Genomic DNA, 17,425 nt, shown 5'->3' with positions numbered 1-17,425 from the left:
CAGGCCGAGCATGTCGACCGCCTGGGCGACCAGAAGTCGCTGTTCTTCCTCCCCTTCAGCGCGAAGCCAGTCGAGCCAGGTGGAGGTGAATAAAAAAGGTGGGGGTAGGAACCCGACTGCTGAGCAGCCGGGCAATAGAAGAGGCAATGGGCAAGGTCCGCATAGATACAGGAGCAGTTGGGACAGGAAGGGTCTGATCGATGGCGATAGAGAAAGAGGCGAGACGAGGTGATGACTGCATTCATTTGAACGTGCCGAAGAAGGCGAGCCTCCGGCACCGTGAGTGATGGATGAGGGGGAGGGTAAAGGCGTTTGTCGAGGCGGAGCTCGAGGTAGACCTCCTTTATGGTGCGGCGAAGGGTGAGTCTCCCACCGACCTCCGAGGGCTTGGGCCAGGGGATCAACGGTGCCCGGCAAAGTGTGTTGCGGGCGAGCTGATGAGCCAGCTCATTGCCGTCAATCCCTGAATGCCCAGGGACCCAGCGGAGGAAAACGATGGAAGGCTGCAATGCGGAGACCGCTCGTTCGACCTCCTGTTGAAGAGACGAGGTTAGGGTGCGTTTCTGTATGTGGTGTATAGCGGCTTGTGAGTCTGAATAGACTGTGTACTCTTGATAGGATAGGATAGGATAGGATAGGATAGGATAGGATAGGATAGGATAGGATAGGATAGGATAGGATAGGATAGGATAGGATAGGATAGGATAGGATAGGATAGGATAGGATAGGATAGGATAGGAAAATGTTTAATGTCCAACAGAAAGAGGGTAGCCAGAGGGCTACCCGCCTAGACGACGGCCGAAAGGTCCTGACTCTCGGCGGTGGCTTCGGCAAGTCGGACGAGTTGTAACTGAGTCGCCGGGTCGGAGCTCAGTAGTAAGGTCTCCCATTGATCTTTTGTGTTTATACCTCGTCCCTCCCGGGGAGCATAAGGACATTCCCATAGTATGTGGTCCAAGGTGGCCCTAAGTTCGCAGTTTGCGCATGTTTCTGAAAATTGCCCTGGGTACGTAAGACTCCAGAGGGCCGGGTTTGGAAAGGTGTAAGTTTGAAACCGGCGCCAGTTGATGGCTTGGCATCTGGACAAGGATCTATCCGCTGGAGCAAGTCTAGCTCGTTGCAAACGATAGTGTTGTGTAATTTCTCTGTAGGTCACCATGCGATCCCTGTCTGTAAAGACCACCTCGCTCGGGTCCGCCCGGAAAGAAAAGCCTCGGGCGAACTCGTGAACCGTCTCATTACCAGGCAGGGATGCATGTGCTGGTGTCCAGACTAGTGCAATTTTCCGGTCTATTACATGACGGCTTAGAATTGTATTCGTTAGAGGGAAGAGCCGGCCCCTGCTGAAATTTAGTATGGCAACTTTGGAGTCACTGATGATGTATCTCGCTTTTGTGCCTACACAAGCCAGTGCTATGGCAGCTTCCTCTGCAGTCTCTGGGTTACCCGAGAGTATGAAGGCACTTATTTTGAGTAGTTGTTTATTATGGACGACGGCGACGGTCATCGTGTTGTTACCATATTCAGCGGCATCCACGTAGACCACGTCCTCGTCTTTGTAGGAGCGGAAGCGTTTCTCTAGCGCCTCTGCCCGCTTGGCTCGGCGCACTGAGTGATGAATAGGATGCATATTCCTGGGTAATGGGGGTACAACTATATTGTCTCGAATTTTTCCGAGCATGTTAACTTTGGCGGTTGTTCTGTTATCTCGGCTCAGATTGAGTTTTTCTAGAATGGCCCTGCCGGTTGTGGTCCCGGCTAAGCGTTCGATTTGGGACGTTCTCACTGCTTCCGTAATTTATTCCAGGGTATTATGCATTCCTAGCACTAGGAGGCGGTGAGTGGATGTACGGATGGGCAATCCTAGAGCTTGTTTCGTGCATCGCCTGATAATTCCATTTTTCTTTTCTGAAACTTTAAGATCAAGGAAGGGGGCAGCATACGAGATACGGCTTACTACGAACGCCTGTACCAGCCGTAGGAGATTCTGCTCTTTCATGCCGTGTCTTCTGTTGGCAATCCGCTGTATGAGCCGCATAGTTTGTTGCGCGCAGTTTCCCATCTTAGTTATTGCATCACCGTTATACCCGTTGCTTTGTATAATCATTCCTAAAATTCAGATTTTTTTCAGCATGAGGAATCTCCGCCCCTTGAGTTTGTAATTTGATGTTAGGGATGGTTCTAGTTTGTCTTTGATGCAGAGGTCGATAAAAAAGAAGTTCGGACTTCTGCGGCGAGCATTGCAAGCCCCTACGGCTGACATAGTTTTCGACCTCATTTATGGCCTTCTGTAGCGTACTTTAGATGTGCGCGTCGTGTCCACGGGTCATCCACATGGTGGTATCGTCCGCATACATGCAGAAATTCAAGCCATCTATCCCCTCCAGTCTCTTCGGGAGCCGTATCATGGTCACGTTGAAGAGAAGAGTACTCTTGAAGAGAGGGAAGGACGGCAAATGACTGGAGGGCATGCGCAATGGCGAGGACCTCGAGGGACAATGCACCCGGAGGACGTAGAAACGGCCCGCTGGTGTGAGTTTCAAGAGCAGGGAGCTTGGGGTGGTACAACGCGTAGCGTCAGGAACCTCGAGGAGCCACGAAGGAGGCATCCGTGTAAGCTACACCCTGGGTATCAAAGTGAGGGGAATGGTGCTGTGCGGCCGCATGACGACGGCCGGCGTGCAGAACGGGGGACATGTTAGACGGAAGGGGGAGGATACGAAGATTGGGAGCCTGGATGGGAACAGGAGAGGTAAACGGGGCGCAGGGAATGGGCGAGGTACCCGCTTGAGGCAGTAACCACTGACCCTTGACGGCTAAGGGAAAGCCGGGCAAGCTGCGAGTCATGATGGAGAGAGAGCAGAGAACGGAGAGGATGAAAGAGGCCTGTTGCAAATACCTTTGTAGTAGAGGTAGTGAATGGGAGGTTTAGAGCTGCCTTGTAGAGGCCCACAAGGGCAGTCTCAAGAGCGTCAAGTTGAGTCTGATGGAAGGAAACGTAGGGTGCAAAGTAAAAGACCTTGTTGAGGGCCAGCGTGTGGGCAACTCGGCACGCATGAGCCTCGTGGAGACCTACGCGCCGAGTGACCACGCGCCGCAGGAGGTGAGTTACGGAGTGGAAGGTGGTGACAGCGTCGTGGAGGGCTTGCACGTTCTTGGCTGCATGCAAAGGAAAGCCAAGAACTTTGCACTGCGTGACGACAGGAATGGGAGAGCCAGAAAGGTGGAGAGAGACGAAGTGGTTGTGTGAGCGTTGGTATTAGGAATGGATGAGAAGGAGGAGCTCGGATTTTTCAGGAGCAGGAGCGAGGCCATCGGTGGTGAGAAAGGAGTCGATGAGATCGAGGCCACGTTGCAGGGTGTCCTGTACGTGACCGGGAGAGCCAGACGAACACCAGAGAGTGATGTCATCGGCGTAAAATATATGATGCAGGTCGGGAATTTCAGCTAGCTGGCAGGCGAGAGGGGCCATAGCAAGTTTGAAAAGGGTAGGAGAGAGAACAGCACCTTGAGGAGTGCCTCGGGTGAAGTTGTGGGGGTCGAACAGATAGGTGTCGACTCGAAAGCGAGCGACACGTTTAGAGAGGAATGAGCGGATATAAGAGTACATGCGGGTGCCACAGTCTAGGGAGGCGAGTTGGGAAAGGATGTGGTCGTGGCAAACACCGTCGAAGGCCTTGCGAACATCGACGGTCACAAGTGCGTGAATTTGAGTGGGGGTAGGTGACAGAAACGTGCGCTGGAGAACCAGAAACATGTCCTGTGCACAGACGCGGCGTCGGAAGCTGATGAGAGAATGGGGGAAGAACTCCCTCGCCTCGAGAAAATTAGAGAGGCGAGTCAGGGCCATTCGCTCATGGGTCTTACCAACACATGATGTCAGGGAGATTGGGCGGAGGTTAGAGAGAGAGGGAGGCTTGCCCGGCTTTGGAATCATAGAAATGAGGGAGGAGGTCCAGGAGCTGGGCAGGCAGCCGCTGTCGCATGCCTCATTGTAGGTTTTAAGGAGGAATTCTTTGGCGCAGTCAGGAAGGTTTCGAAGTGTGGTGTATGTAATGGCATCCTCACCGGGAGCCGAGCGTGTAGCATTAACAGCCAGAGTAGATGCGAGCTCCCGGAGAGCGAAGGATTGGTCCAGATCGGGGTTAGGTCCACCTGAGCACACCAGGTAGGTGGGTGCCATTTCTGAGACTACTGACACTGTTCGATTTGTTCACAGTAATTTTTTAGACGAATCCTTCAGCTTTGCTTGCCTACGTCATCAAGAATGCATTACTATTCCTCCCCTCAGTTACTTATATAGCAACGTCATCAGAAAATCAAATTTCTGAGTCTGGCTTTATTATCTCTCTCTCCCTCTTCTCGCCATCTCTCTCTTCGGCCCTCGGAAGTGTGTATAAGCGACGCAAATAGTCAGTTTTATTATTATTATTATTACTTAAACCACAAGAATCCTGCATGCAAAGCGGAGGCTGTACCTTTCAGGCAATGCTGCGCAATTATTGGATTATGCGTTGTATTTGTAGGTAATAAGAACACATCTCTTTCAGAACAACCACAGCGGACAATTTTAAGGCGAAAGCTTTTAATGCCCCATCGTTGTCGACAGAACGTTGTCAGCAGAAGCTTGTTAGCAGAGGTGTCACGCTTTTGACGGGTGTCTACCAAGATATGTGAGGCAGTTACCGCATAATTTCCTTTCCTCAAAGAAAACTTTCAATTTCTTCGTTACGGCTTCTCTTTCTTCTTTCACTCCCACTTGCTTCCTTCTATATTTATAGCAAACATATACCACCCCCCGTCCCAGCCGATGGCCTCGCTAGAATCCCTTCTGCGAGACCTACATCATCTAGCAGGGAAACATCCCCTACTCATCAGCGGGGACTTCAAGAGCCAGCATACTGACTGGGGATACACAACCACGACACATCGAGGTCGCAGGCTCTGGCTGCTCCTGCAGAACCTCCAACTCACTGTGCACAACACGTTTCAGACGCCTACGAGGATCGGCAACAGTGTCAGCATGGACACCAGTCCGGACCTGACGCTGAGCCGCTGTATCCGCGGCGTTACCTGGAACAGAACACAACATACACTGGGCAGTGATCATTACATTACACAAATCACTGTCCCGTACAAACCACCCCGTCACACAAATACAACCCACAAACTCATTAACTGGGATGCCTTTCGCGCTGTACGCACCGCCCTCCCAGACACTCCCATCGCGGACATCGACGCATGGGTGCAATCACTCAGGCATGACGTTCACCACAACACGCGACACATTGAAACTACAACCGAAACCCCTACACTCGACACACGCCTAGCCCACCTCTGAGAAGCTTATCACAGCCTCGGGGAACGCTGGAAAGGCAACAAACTTAACAGGACACTTATAAAGCGGCTGGCCGCGCTGTAGACACAAATCCAACAACACTCTGAGGAGCTCTGCCGGTCCAACTGGGGACGGCATCGCAGGAAACCTGTCCAGAAAACGTGCATGGTAACTTCTCCGACACCTCATTGACCCCACACGCACCAAATCAGCAACACAGCACCACGTTACACGCCTCACACACGAACACATTGACGATCCCGACACCCTCCTAGACACACTTCAAACCATGCACACCTCTGCAGGTGCATCCACACGTCTACCCCACTACACAGCACAAGCCAATCCCACACTCGATATGGACATCACGGAGACGGAAGTCAGAGCGGCCCTCCTGATTCTCCGCGCCAACTCCGCACCTGGAGCAGACCAAATCACAAACTTCATGCTCCGTAATCTGAACGACCGATCGATCAGCCAGATTACGAAATACTTCAACCAGTGCTGGAGGGAGGGTAGCCTCCCGCAGTCGTGGCGCCACGCGAAGGTAATATTCATACCGAAACCCAACAAACCACTTAGCATCCAAAACCTTCGCCCGATTTCGCTAACCTCATGCCTCGGGAAGCTCCTCGAGCATGTTGTGTTAGCGAGACTCACAAGTCACATGGCGGACAACAATCTTTACCCGTATAGCATGGTGGGATTCCGCCCCCATCTATCCGCACAGGACGCCATGCTGCAACTCACACACGACCTTTTTGACCCGCTTCTTCCAGGTCACACCAAGGCAGTCTTAGCTTTGGATCTTTCCAAAGCTTTTGATCGCATTAAACATGAGGCGATCATGACTGCCCTTTCCTCATTGAATGTGGGCGTGCGCACGTATGCCTACAATCAAGCATTCCTCACTAACCGCACGGCTGAGATACACTTCGGCCCTTTGTCTTCCCCCTCCTACACGCTTGAGAGTATCGGCAGCCCTCAAGGGTCCGTCCTTTCCCCCTTTCTCTTTAACATTACCCTCATCCCCCTTGCCCGAAAATTGGCAGCTATTCCCCATCTGAAGCACACTCTTTATGCCGACGATATCACTCTGTGGGCCACCCACGGCAGTGACGGCGACATAGAGAACACCTTACAGGAAGCAGCCACCCTCACCCAAAATTACGCACGGACCATCGGACTGTCTTGCTCCCCAGAGAAGTCCGAACTTCTCCTCATCCGTCCTAAGAACCACCGCTGTCCCCGCTCCCCCATTGCCATTGAACTGAATGGTGACCCGGTACCTGAGGTTGGCACCCTCCGTGTATTGGGCCTGCACATCCAGAACGATGGCAAAAAAACCACCACTCTGAAGAGACTCAAGCAGGTTGTAGGCGCGATATCGCGCCTCATCCGCAGGGTTTCGGGACATCATAGAGGCATGAAGGAGCTTGACCTATGTCGCCTCATTCTTGCCTTTGTCCTCAGCCGTGTGCTGTACACTACTCCATACTTACAACTATCCAAACATGACATAAACGCTTTGGATGCTTTGATTCGCAAGGCATTAAAAGTAGCACTTCATCTTCCTCTCAACACACCCACAGACAGATTACTAGGCTTGGGCCTCCACAACACGATCGGGGAACTGGTGGAGGCCCACCGTCAGGCCCAATACATCAGGCTCACAAAAACCTCCACAGGTCCGTGTATCCTGGACTCCCTAGAAATCAGAATACCTGCCAACGACCCAACCCTCCTCGCCATCCCACGATCCCTTCACCGGGAGCTCCTCATCAGGCCGCTCCCGAGGAACATGCACCCGTCCCACCATGAGCAGTGCCGCAGAGCCCGTGCGAAGGCACTCCATCGAGCGTACGGCTCCGAGCCGGACGCCGTGTGGGTGGAAGCTGCCTGCACGGGTGATGAAGCGACAGCAGCATTGGTGGACTCCTCTTTATCTGCCCTCATCACACTACCTCTCCCTCCCGACACCTCCCCAGAGGCTGCAGAGGAAGCCGCCATTGCACTCGCAATCACCTGCACGGAAGCCCGGTACATTTTCAGTGATTCAAAAACTGCGATTCTTAGTTTTGCTCGAGGCCGAATCCATGTCCCTGCTTTTGGCATACTGGACTCACCCGATGCACCCCCGCCCCGCCAAGTGGAGCTGATATGGGTGCCTGCGCACTCCGGGAATCCCGGAAACGAGGCCGGCAACCTTTTAGCCCGAGGTTCTTTAAACCGGGCTCAGGTGGCCTCGGATGCGGGATTCACAAAGGAGCGCATGCACTCATTCAGTCAGCTGACCCAGGTATACAGAGCCTCACGCCAGCTCCACCCTCCGCCCCACCCCTCCCTAGATAACAGACACGCAACACTCTGGCGCAGATTACAGACACACACTCTCCCCTCGCCCCTTACCCTAGCCCACTATCATCCCTCCTTCCCTACTCCGGCATGCGCCCTATGCCCTGAACCCTTCGCTTCTTCCCTCCACATCCTTTCCCTCTGCCCGGCGGACCCTCCCCCGCGGGACCTAGAGAACCTGAGGACCTGGGAGGACTGGGAGACCCTGCTGGGCTCGGAGGACCCGGCCGTGCAGGCTATTGCCACCGGCCGGGCTGCCATTGTTGTGGACCTCAGGAACGTAAACACTTGAGTGGAGTGGGGTCGTGCGGGACCCTGGGGCGTGCCCCGAATTCCTGTTGTAATAAAGTTTTCTATCTCTCTCTCTCTCCCACTTGCTCCCTCTGTAAAAACAGATGACGGGTGTCCACCGAGATATGTGAGACAGTTACTGCGTAATTTTCTTTCCTCAAACGCAATTTTCATTTTCTTCATTACGGCCCCTCTCTCTCTTTCTTCTTTCACTCCCACTTCCTCCCTTCCTGTACGGTGTGGTTCAGGTGTCTGCGGAGATGACAGAGAATTACTGCGCCATTTCCTGTCTTCAAAAAGCACTGCGTTCAAAGGGCAAGACATCGCGCCGAACGGGTGGTGGCGTTCCGTGGACTCCCTCGCAGCGCTACAACACGTTGTCGCGTTCCACTCCTAAAGGCGAAGCTTAAGCGTCATTAATTAGCTGTTAATAACCATATAGTCATTATCAGTAATTAACCATTTATTAGTATTTTGTCATTACTTAGTAATTAGTACTTAGTTATGTGTGACCTCATACAGTGGTGACGTCACCAGTGCCACAGAGGCAGTCAAAGGGGTGCGAAGACCCTTTCGCCTCTACGCTCTTTAGACAGTCAAAGTGCCTCCTGAAATTTTTGCCGACTCGCACGGCTAAGAGGCTGTAAGTTAAGTACCTGGCGTTATACCCGGTTGGGTCGCAGCGACCGTCATCAGCAAGGTTAAGAGCTCTGCCCCCTTTGAGTTCATTTGCCAGCATAGCCCGCTGCTGCTGAAAAAGCTGCTGGCAAGGAAAGAAACGGTCTTCATTATCATTCTTCAAGCCGCCGCGGTGGCTATGTGGTTATGGTGCTTGGCTGGGTCCCATACTAGGGACCTCCACCTAGTGTTTGTAAGGATCGGTCCCTTATGGGCTGATGCAAAGATACCTCCTGTTCATTCGTAATAAATGTTTTCACCACCACCACCACCCGAAAGACGCAGCTTGGATCCCGGCCGCGGCGGCCGAATTTCGATGGAAGCGAAATTCCAGAGGCCCGTGTACTGTATGGTCTTAGTGCACATTAAAGAACCGCAGGTGGTCGAAATTTCTGGGGTCCTACTTTACGGCGTCTCTTATAGCCTGAGTCGCTTTGGGACATTAAGCCCGACAAACTAAACTCATTACCCTTCAATTATTAGGCAGGTCACTTGTTATAAATGTATGGTAGCTATGTTCTGTGTCTCTTTAAGAAATTTATAATTTTGTGCTTAACAGTCAAGGCTACAAGTGGCAGCTGTAAGAAGGGGTGTAAATTTTGCCTGGTAAAATAAATGGAAACATATGAATTTTGAAATCCCTTAAAGAGAACTAGCTTTTGCATCGTCGTAACAGGCACTGCAGGAATGCAAAACTACTGTGCAGTGTCAGATCCATAAAAGTGCAAGCTTATTATTGCGAAAGCAACACTACGCTAGGTTTTGAGCCGTCAGCAAGGTCCCGGCGGTAACCACGTTTGACCTTTAGTCGACCCCCGTAGTGACGTCACACCGAGCGGAGGAAAAACTGGAGACCAGCTCGGCTCGTCGGCGCGGTCCCAGGGTAACCACGGCGCGCCGCGCATCTTCTGCGCGCCGCAGCCGCAAGGCGGCGCTCACTGTGGTGACGTCACACCAAGCGGAGAGAAAACTGGAAACCAGATCGGCTCGTCGCCGCAGTCCCAGGGTGACCAAGCCGCTGCTGCTCTCTCTCTTTCCTTCCCTTCCTCTCTCTGGGAGAATATTACGTGTGGATGTGTATTATTGCGAAAACAATACTACGCTAGGTTTTGAGCCTTCAGCGTGGACCCGGCGGTAGTCACGTTTGACCTTTAGACGGCCTCCAGGTTGATGACGCGTGGAGGCGCTCACGTCTATGACGTCATACAGAGGTGAAATCTGAGCTACCAAGTCGGTTCGTCGGAGCGGTCCCAGCGGTAGCCACGGTGCGCCGCAGATCCCAGGCAGTAAGACAGGCGACTCCGTTCATTTTGAGGAAAGGAAAGGCGTCATACCAACTCTGTGGTTTAGTGGACGTCTCAATACCACTTTAAGCTTAATCCGGCGTTCATTGATGCGCTCTGACATAGACAGCGTTGTAGACTGCGTTGATTTGGAGGAAAGGAAAGGCGCCTTACCAACTCTGTGGTTTAGTGGACACCTCAATAGCACTTTAAGCTAATTCCGGCGTTCCGTGCAGCACTCAGGCTTTCACCTTTCACTACTTTAGTCGCTAAAGTTGCTCGTATTTGCTTTCGCAAGGTTCTGTGCTTAACCAAGCTAAGCCTCTGCCAATTTTTATCACCAGTGTACAAGACATCTTCTGATTCTACTGAGTTTAGATGTATAGTGGAACCTCGACATGTGATGTGTGATATCACAAATCCCATATATGTTGATACAGTGCATGGCTGCCAGGATAGAAGCTACGATTAACACACGCTTGGAAAAACATGAAACCTGCATCAACAAGCTTTTCGAACTTGTACAGCATCAGGAACTGCCTCGCAAGCAGCGCGCAGTTCAACCCGCTGCCTGTCCTGTTGGTCAAATATTTTAGGGGAATCCCCCAAGGTGGAGTAGATTTGTAATAAGGGAGTAATTACTCAGTGGCCTCCACCCGCTAAGGCATCCACCCGCATTGGCATCCACCCTCATCCAATATCTCCAGACCAGCAACATGGCGCAGAACAAAAGCACGCGAAAAGGTCGGCGGCGACGCCAGTCCACTAACCCAACAGAAACAATTATATGGCAATGGAACTGTCGCAGCATACATCGAAAACAAGCACAACTAGCCGCATATATAGCAAACTCCCCTAATCCCCCCATGTCATCGCTCTGCAAGAAACCTAAACAAATCGCATTCATATCCGCGGTTATCACACGGCAGCCCTTACACCACGTACGGCAATCCTGACACTCGCATCCATGCCGGTGCTAGACCGCACACCGACAAACACGCCCGACAGCAAGGGCACTCAATATGCCGCGATAGAGCTCAGCTCACCAGGACACACATATGGCCTCACTATTATCAAAATATACAGCAATCCTAAAGATAAAGGCAGAGTTATTCCGGGCATCCTGGGTTCCTTCCGTTCCTCAAAGCTCCTTGTGGTGGGTGATTTTAATGCACGTCACACGAACAGGGGATACACCTCGGATACCCCCAAAGGTAACCTGATTTCTACCGCAATGGCTGATTACAACCTTAGCCTGATCACAAACCCCACCGTACCCACTCGCACTGGCACAAGTGTCACCCGCGACACCACACCCGACCTCACATGGGCCACACCGAACATTATCGTTAAATCCCACACGGTGCTCCAAGACAGCCTTGGGAGTGACCACTTTCCAGGCTCCACTATTATTGCTTATGATTCCAAAATTTTCAACCCTCGTTCGCAGCTTCTCACTGACTGGGATAAATTACGCTCATACTTGGTAGCTAATTCTACCGAACTCCGTAGTGTCACCGACTGGACAGATCGTCTGGTGGAGGCCATCCAGGCAAACGGCAAACGCGTTAAAAATACCCCTGCGGCACCGCAAGTTGATCCACATCTGGCTCATCTATGGGAGGCTCTACAGAGACTTTTAAAGCGCTGGCGTCGCCAGCGACATATTCGTAAATTGAGACTCCGCATAGCCGCTCTCACTCAGGAGGCAGAAGAATACGCCAACACGCAAACTGGGCAACCTTTTGTAACGATCTCAAGGGTACATTAAGCACTAAATGCACGTGGTCCCTCCTACGCGCTCTCTTGGATCCAGCAACCACTAAATCTCAGACACAAGTAAACAGACAACGTCTTATACAACTACAGCTCCAAAAGGGCACCGACGTAATTGGCCAACTACGGGACACTTGCATACCCACATCTCTTCAGTCGGCGCATCCACCCAATCTACCTACACCTAACCCAGACCTTGATGCCGACATCACCTAAAACGAAGTCCGCCAAGCACTCTTTAGTATTCGCCGCTCTACGGCGCCGGGGCCGGGTGGCATAACGTAGAAGGCACTATTCAATCTGGACGACGTCTCCCTCCAGGAACTCACGGAGCTCTTTAATAACCACTGGCAAGCTGGGACGCTCCCATCAGCCTGGACCCATGCCAGCATGCGATTTATACCCAAACCGGGCAAACCCCTCACTCTACAAAATTTGCGCCCCATCTCCTTAACGAGCTGTGTCGGCAAGCTCTTCGAGCATGTCATTCTCAATCGCCTGCAACCGTTCCTAGAAACAAAAGGCTTTCTCTCAAATGTTTAATTCGGCTTTCGTCCAAACATCTCGGCGCAAGACGTACTTCTCGCACTTAAAGAGTCCCTCTTTTGCACTAAGCGCCGTACAGCCGCTACGCGAGCCATACTGGCCCTGGATATTCATAAGGCTTTCGACACAATAAGTCATGACCATATCCTGACGACATTAGCCACCACGGGATGCGGCACCCGCATATGGCAATATATTCGGGCCTTTATTCAGGGACGCACGGCAGACCTCCACCTTGGGGATATTGCCTCACAGCATTTCCCCCTGACTAACCGGGGAACCCCGAAAGGGGCGGTTCTATCACCTTTACTCTTTAACATTGCCCTAGCGCCACTAGCAGAGGCCCTTGCTACTATAACAGGGCTCCACACAGCCATATACGCAGATGATATAACCCTCTGGACAACGGAAGGATCCCTTAGAACAGCCCAGGACATCCTGCAATCTACCATAGACATCACCACCACTCATTTAGCAAACACAGGCCTCCGTTGCTCTCCAAATAAATCGGGACTCCTGCAGCTGAAACCCCTCCCCAGTGACCCCCCGATTGAACTACACATGTACGTGAATCGAGTGCCCATTGTGCCTCAGGTGAAGATTCTCGGCCTTCTCATTAACAACACACTCGATGCAACTGCCACCCTTCAGCTCTTGCAGAGACAGACCAAACAGGTCGCTGCATTTGTCAGGCAGGTGGCAGCACGCAATCATGGGTTGTCTGAACGCGAGACCTTCAATATGACAAATGCATTAATCATTAGCCGCATTACATACCATCTTCTATACCACATACTCACTCAGCGGCAAAGACAACAGGCAGACATCCTAATACGCTAGGCTGTCACCTCCGCCCAACGTCTTCCACGGACGGTTCGCACGAAACGTCTCCTGGCCACTGGTACCCACAATACAGTGATCGAATTAATAGAGGCTCTACGCACCAACCAATTAGCCCGCCTGAGCCGTACGGAAACAGGACAATGCCTACTGCGGCAGCTACGTCTCAATCCACCAATTCCCACCCGAACAAGTCCTACACCTTACATGGTTTCTCTGCGCACGCAGGATCACATATATCAGAAGCCCCTACCGCGCAATATGAGTGCTAGTCTCCACCACGGTAGGCGGCAGGCACAAGCGAGCTATTGCACCAAAACATACAGCAACCGCTCCGATATCCTTTATGTCGACGCGGCACAATATTCTAAAGGAGGATATTTCACGGCAGTTGCAGCCTATGAAGATGGCACAGTGGGGGCCGCCGCCACTATCCGAACTAATTCGCCTGCAGAGGCGGAAGGAGCCGCCATCGCACTTGCTCTGGTCCACTCCACCATTGACACAAACATAACCGAAATTTGCAGAGATTCCCAGGCCGCGTACCGCCAGTACCTAAAGGGCATGGCGACGCCGGCAACACACCGTATTCTTACCACGGCCCCCTTTCTCGACCGAACGGTTACTCTGTCGTGGGTCCCTAGGCATGCCTCGATCCCGGTAATGAGCGCGTTCATGTGCTGGCCCGAGAACTCTCCTCCCGGACCCCGGATGATCAGGCACCCAACCCTGCACAAGAAACCCCATCGATCCTCTCTACATATCACCAAATCACCACATTTTACAAATTCAGCCGCATGACACTGCCACCACCCCACAGTACCTTGTCGCCCTTATCCAGCACCACATGGCGACAATTACAGACAGGCTGTTTTATTTCACCCCACCGCCTCTCATGCTTCCACCCCACCTTTCCCCCTGGTTGTAAAATCTGTGGCGTGCCCATATCCACACTTTTCCACTACCTTTGGGAATGTCCTTCCCCAAAGTTAGTACCCCCCATCCCCAATCCAACTCATTCTTCCTGGGAGGCTGCTTTACGGTCTGCTCAGCCCAACGACCAGGAATGGCTGGTGGATCGGGCTTTACGTTAAGCACAAGCCCGTGGACTCCTGGACCAGTAGGGGACCACCCTGGAAGTTTTTTTGTGTAATAAAGTTGTTTCCATCCATCCATCCTGCTTTACCCAATGGAGCCATGCATCCATACAATCTTAGTATTAAGTGCTACAATGTAGTAATGTACAGAATCTTGAAAAGTAAAATGCTTCCAATTTTCTGCATACCAACAAACAAATTAATATTTGCTGGGTGAAGATAGGTCTACAAAATTGCAGACTGATCCAACATTTTTCGTGTGTTACTTTCCCTGAAGAAACTGGTTAGAGCTGAAGAGCTGCAGGGTTTATAAAGCAGTTCAGGGCATGCTCATATGGAGGCATGCAGCCATAAGAGTTGGCTCGGCGAGAGCTTTATAAGCATGCAACTAAAGAACCAATTCTGTGAAACACGTCGTCAGCGATAGCAAAGTGGCGGTTAGGAATTTTAGCAAGAGTAGAGTCAGCAATCGTGCTGCCAAAATTCTGAACGAGTCTCCCGCCGAAAGCGTAACTATAATCTGGACCCCAGCACACGCCGGTCTCGCCGGCAACGAGGCTGCCCACATGCTCACCCGCTCCTCATTACCTCGGGGTGCTGCGGACGCCTCCACAACATCATCTAAAAGCAAAGAAAGTATTGGTACGTATAGGGATGTAACCGAAAATCTAAAGAAAGACCGCAGGATATAGCCGCCACCGGATAGATCCCTGAGTAAAAAGGAGTCGTACGAATGGAGAAGACTCCAAGCTCGAAATTTCGTCTCGCCCCTGTGGAGGAGTTAGACGGGTGCCAAAAGGCGGAAGAGGGACGGTGCAGAAACCGAAATTTGTAAATTTTTCGGCCACGTGGCAACATTAGATCACATAATTTGGAGATGCGTTCGTGCCCCAGGGCACAACGCGATTAAAACTAGCGATGAATGGAAGACCACGCTGAGAAGCTCCGACGAAAAAAAAACAGCGCTTCGCCGTCCGCCTGGCGGCCGAGGCTGAAGACCTCTTCTCCTAGACGGGTTCGGATGTCCTCCGGCCGCGGTGCGACAGACTGCCTCCCCGGACGCCTGCGTGTGGACCCGGAGGTGGCTGCCGCGCCATATTCGGCGGAAACAAATGTTCTTCCTCCTCCTCTAGTTCTCAATCCAGGCTGTGCATTCCGTCAACTGGAGAGATGCAGCTTTAGCTACCGAATGCGGCGAGGCTGCGGTGACGGTGACAGCTTTGAATGGGCGCCAGATCAAAACTTCGATGGAATGTCCTGCTGGCAATACAACACGCATGCGCGCTTTCACGGCGCAATTTGACCATCACTAAGCGCCTTCACCGTTGCGACACCACTCACTGGCCTTAAAATAATGACCTGCACAAAGGCATTCGACCAGTGGGGGAGGCGAGAGCCTTGTAAGCATGCCGCTAAAGCACCCGTTCTTGTTCTTAATCCAGGTGAGATGCTATAGCCCTCTTCTGGCCTACCGTAGTGATGGTGTATGCTAGCTGCTCTTGCCGTGCCCTCAGTCATTTTTAGAAGTGCTGAGAAGTGTTTATCACTGTTTTGTTAGCCTATTGCCTTGCTGCGGCGACGTAAAAACGAATCCGGGTCCTCGTGCCGCAGAAATGCTTAAAACGATAATGGATTATTTGAGCGAACTTAACGAAAGCATGGCCTAAGCCTGTAATGCCTCATCGTTCTAAGCAAGACTTGTCGACAGAAATGTCACGCATTTAAGGCGGAAGCCTTTAATGTCTCATCGTTGTAAGCAGGAGTTGTCGACAGAAATGTCACGCTTTTCAATTGGGTCGAAATAGCCGTGACGTCACAGTTCAAACGGGTCCAATGGCACTTTGGCTAGTGACCATGCAACCAATTAGAGTAATGGTACAGTGATGCTCCAAATAAGTGGGACTGAGTTCAGTTAATTTGATTAATTAACCAATTAGCCTAATTAACCTTTCTAGTTCGACCAGAGAAATAAATAAAACCGAGAAGGAAATTGGTCGAGTTGGGGAATCAAACCAGGGTCTCCGGAGTGCGAGACGAGCGCGCTAACCGCTCCGCCATGCCAGCTAAATGGTTTGGAATGAACAAAGGCGCGTCTAGTGAATACGGTGTCACCATTCACTCCCATCTTCCTCCCTTCCCGTTACGCTGAGGTTCAGGTGTCCACCAAGATAGGCGAGGCAGATACATTTCCTTTCCTCAAAAACCAATTTACTGACATGCAAGGCGTAGAGCCGAACAGGCGATGGTGTTCTGTGGACTCCCTGGCAGCGTTTCGAGAGGCTGTCACGTTCCACTCTTAGAGGCGAAGCTTAACATCTTAACCACATATCAGTGACACAAACAGCAACATCGCGCTTAAGGCTTCCGCCTCACCGCACTTCAGGTCAACAAAGTGCCCCCTTGAATTTTTCAATTGGTCGAAATGTTCGTGACGTCACAATGCGCGACTTTCAAACGGGGCCACATCGGCTGGTAACCATGCAACCAATTAACGGGACGGTATAGTGGTGCTCCAAGTAAAAGAAATAAAAAAAACGATTGCAAATTGGTCGGGTTGGAGAATCGAAACAGGGTCTCCGGAGTGTGAGACGAACACGGTAACCACTCCGCCATGCCAGCTTTTTTTCTTCATAGCCTGGCTTTCATACATAATAACAACAAAACAATTTACCAACAAAGCACACTAAACGCTATGTACAGGTGCCGTCAAAAGTAAATGGAAGGCAATATTAAAGAAAAAATTTAATCATTGCCCCTCCATTTGATGCATCCTTGAATACATTCGTTCAGCCTAATTGTGATTTTGTAATTGCGCCGTGCACCAACAAACATGGACCATTATGCTTTAGATTGAAAGAAATTAAATTTTTTGACAAAGTCGCCTTCCATTTACTTTTGACGGAACCTGTACATACACACGGCACTGTCGTGGTCTGCGAGCATGAATCTGGCTTCATAAGATTAAAATTCACGCAAATTGCACAGCGGCTCTAGTCTTGAAAGCCACTCCGGAGGTTTCGCAGCGGCTCTCTGGATGGCCAGAAACCAGTCCATGCTTCCCCGGAAGTAAGTTCGGGCAGGTCTTGCGTCTTTGTCACAATAGTAGACTGTCATTCTGGAGCGCCATATACAGTGGAAGCCTATCAGCAACATTAAGTCAAACGGTACCCCATCCTCATTACCTACAGATAAGTACCGGATGCCATACGGGTCAAGTGGTA

At 51.4% G+C, this 17,425-nt stretch overlaps 1 protein-coding gene across 1 annotated transcript; it reads right to left on the bottom strand.

The window, feature by feature from the left end:
* Window positions 1-787: 787 nt before the first annotated feature.
* On the bottom strand, window positions 788-1,681 carry LOC149338424 (uncharacterized). The gene has a single exon (XM_089550740.1). The coding sequence runs from the start codon at window positions 1,679-1,681 to the stop codon at window positions 788-790; it is 894 nt and encodes a 297-aa protein (XP_089406866.1).
* Between the last annotated feature and the right edge of the window lie 15,744 nt (window positions 1,682-17,425).

Source organism: Amblyomma mixtum, chromosome 6 (assembly GCF_055824585.1).
Source record: "Amblyomma mixtum isolate Tamu chromosome 6, ASM5582458v1, whole genome shotgun sequence".
In the NCBI taxonomy this organism is placed as follows: domain Eukaryota; kingdom Metazoa; phylum Arthropoda; class Arachnida; order Ixodida; family Ixodidae; genus Amblyomma; species Amblyomma mixtum.
The sequence above is the reverse complement of the archived record's forward strand: the minus strand, read 5'-3'. Positions and strand labels throughout refer to the sequence as shown.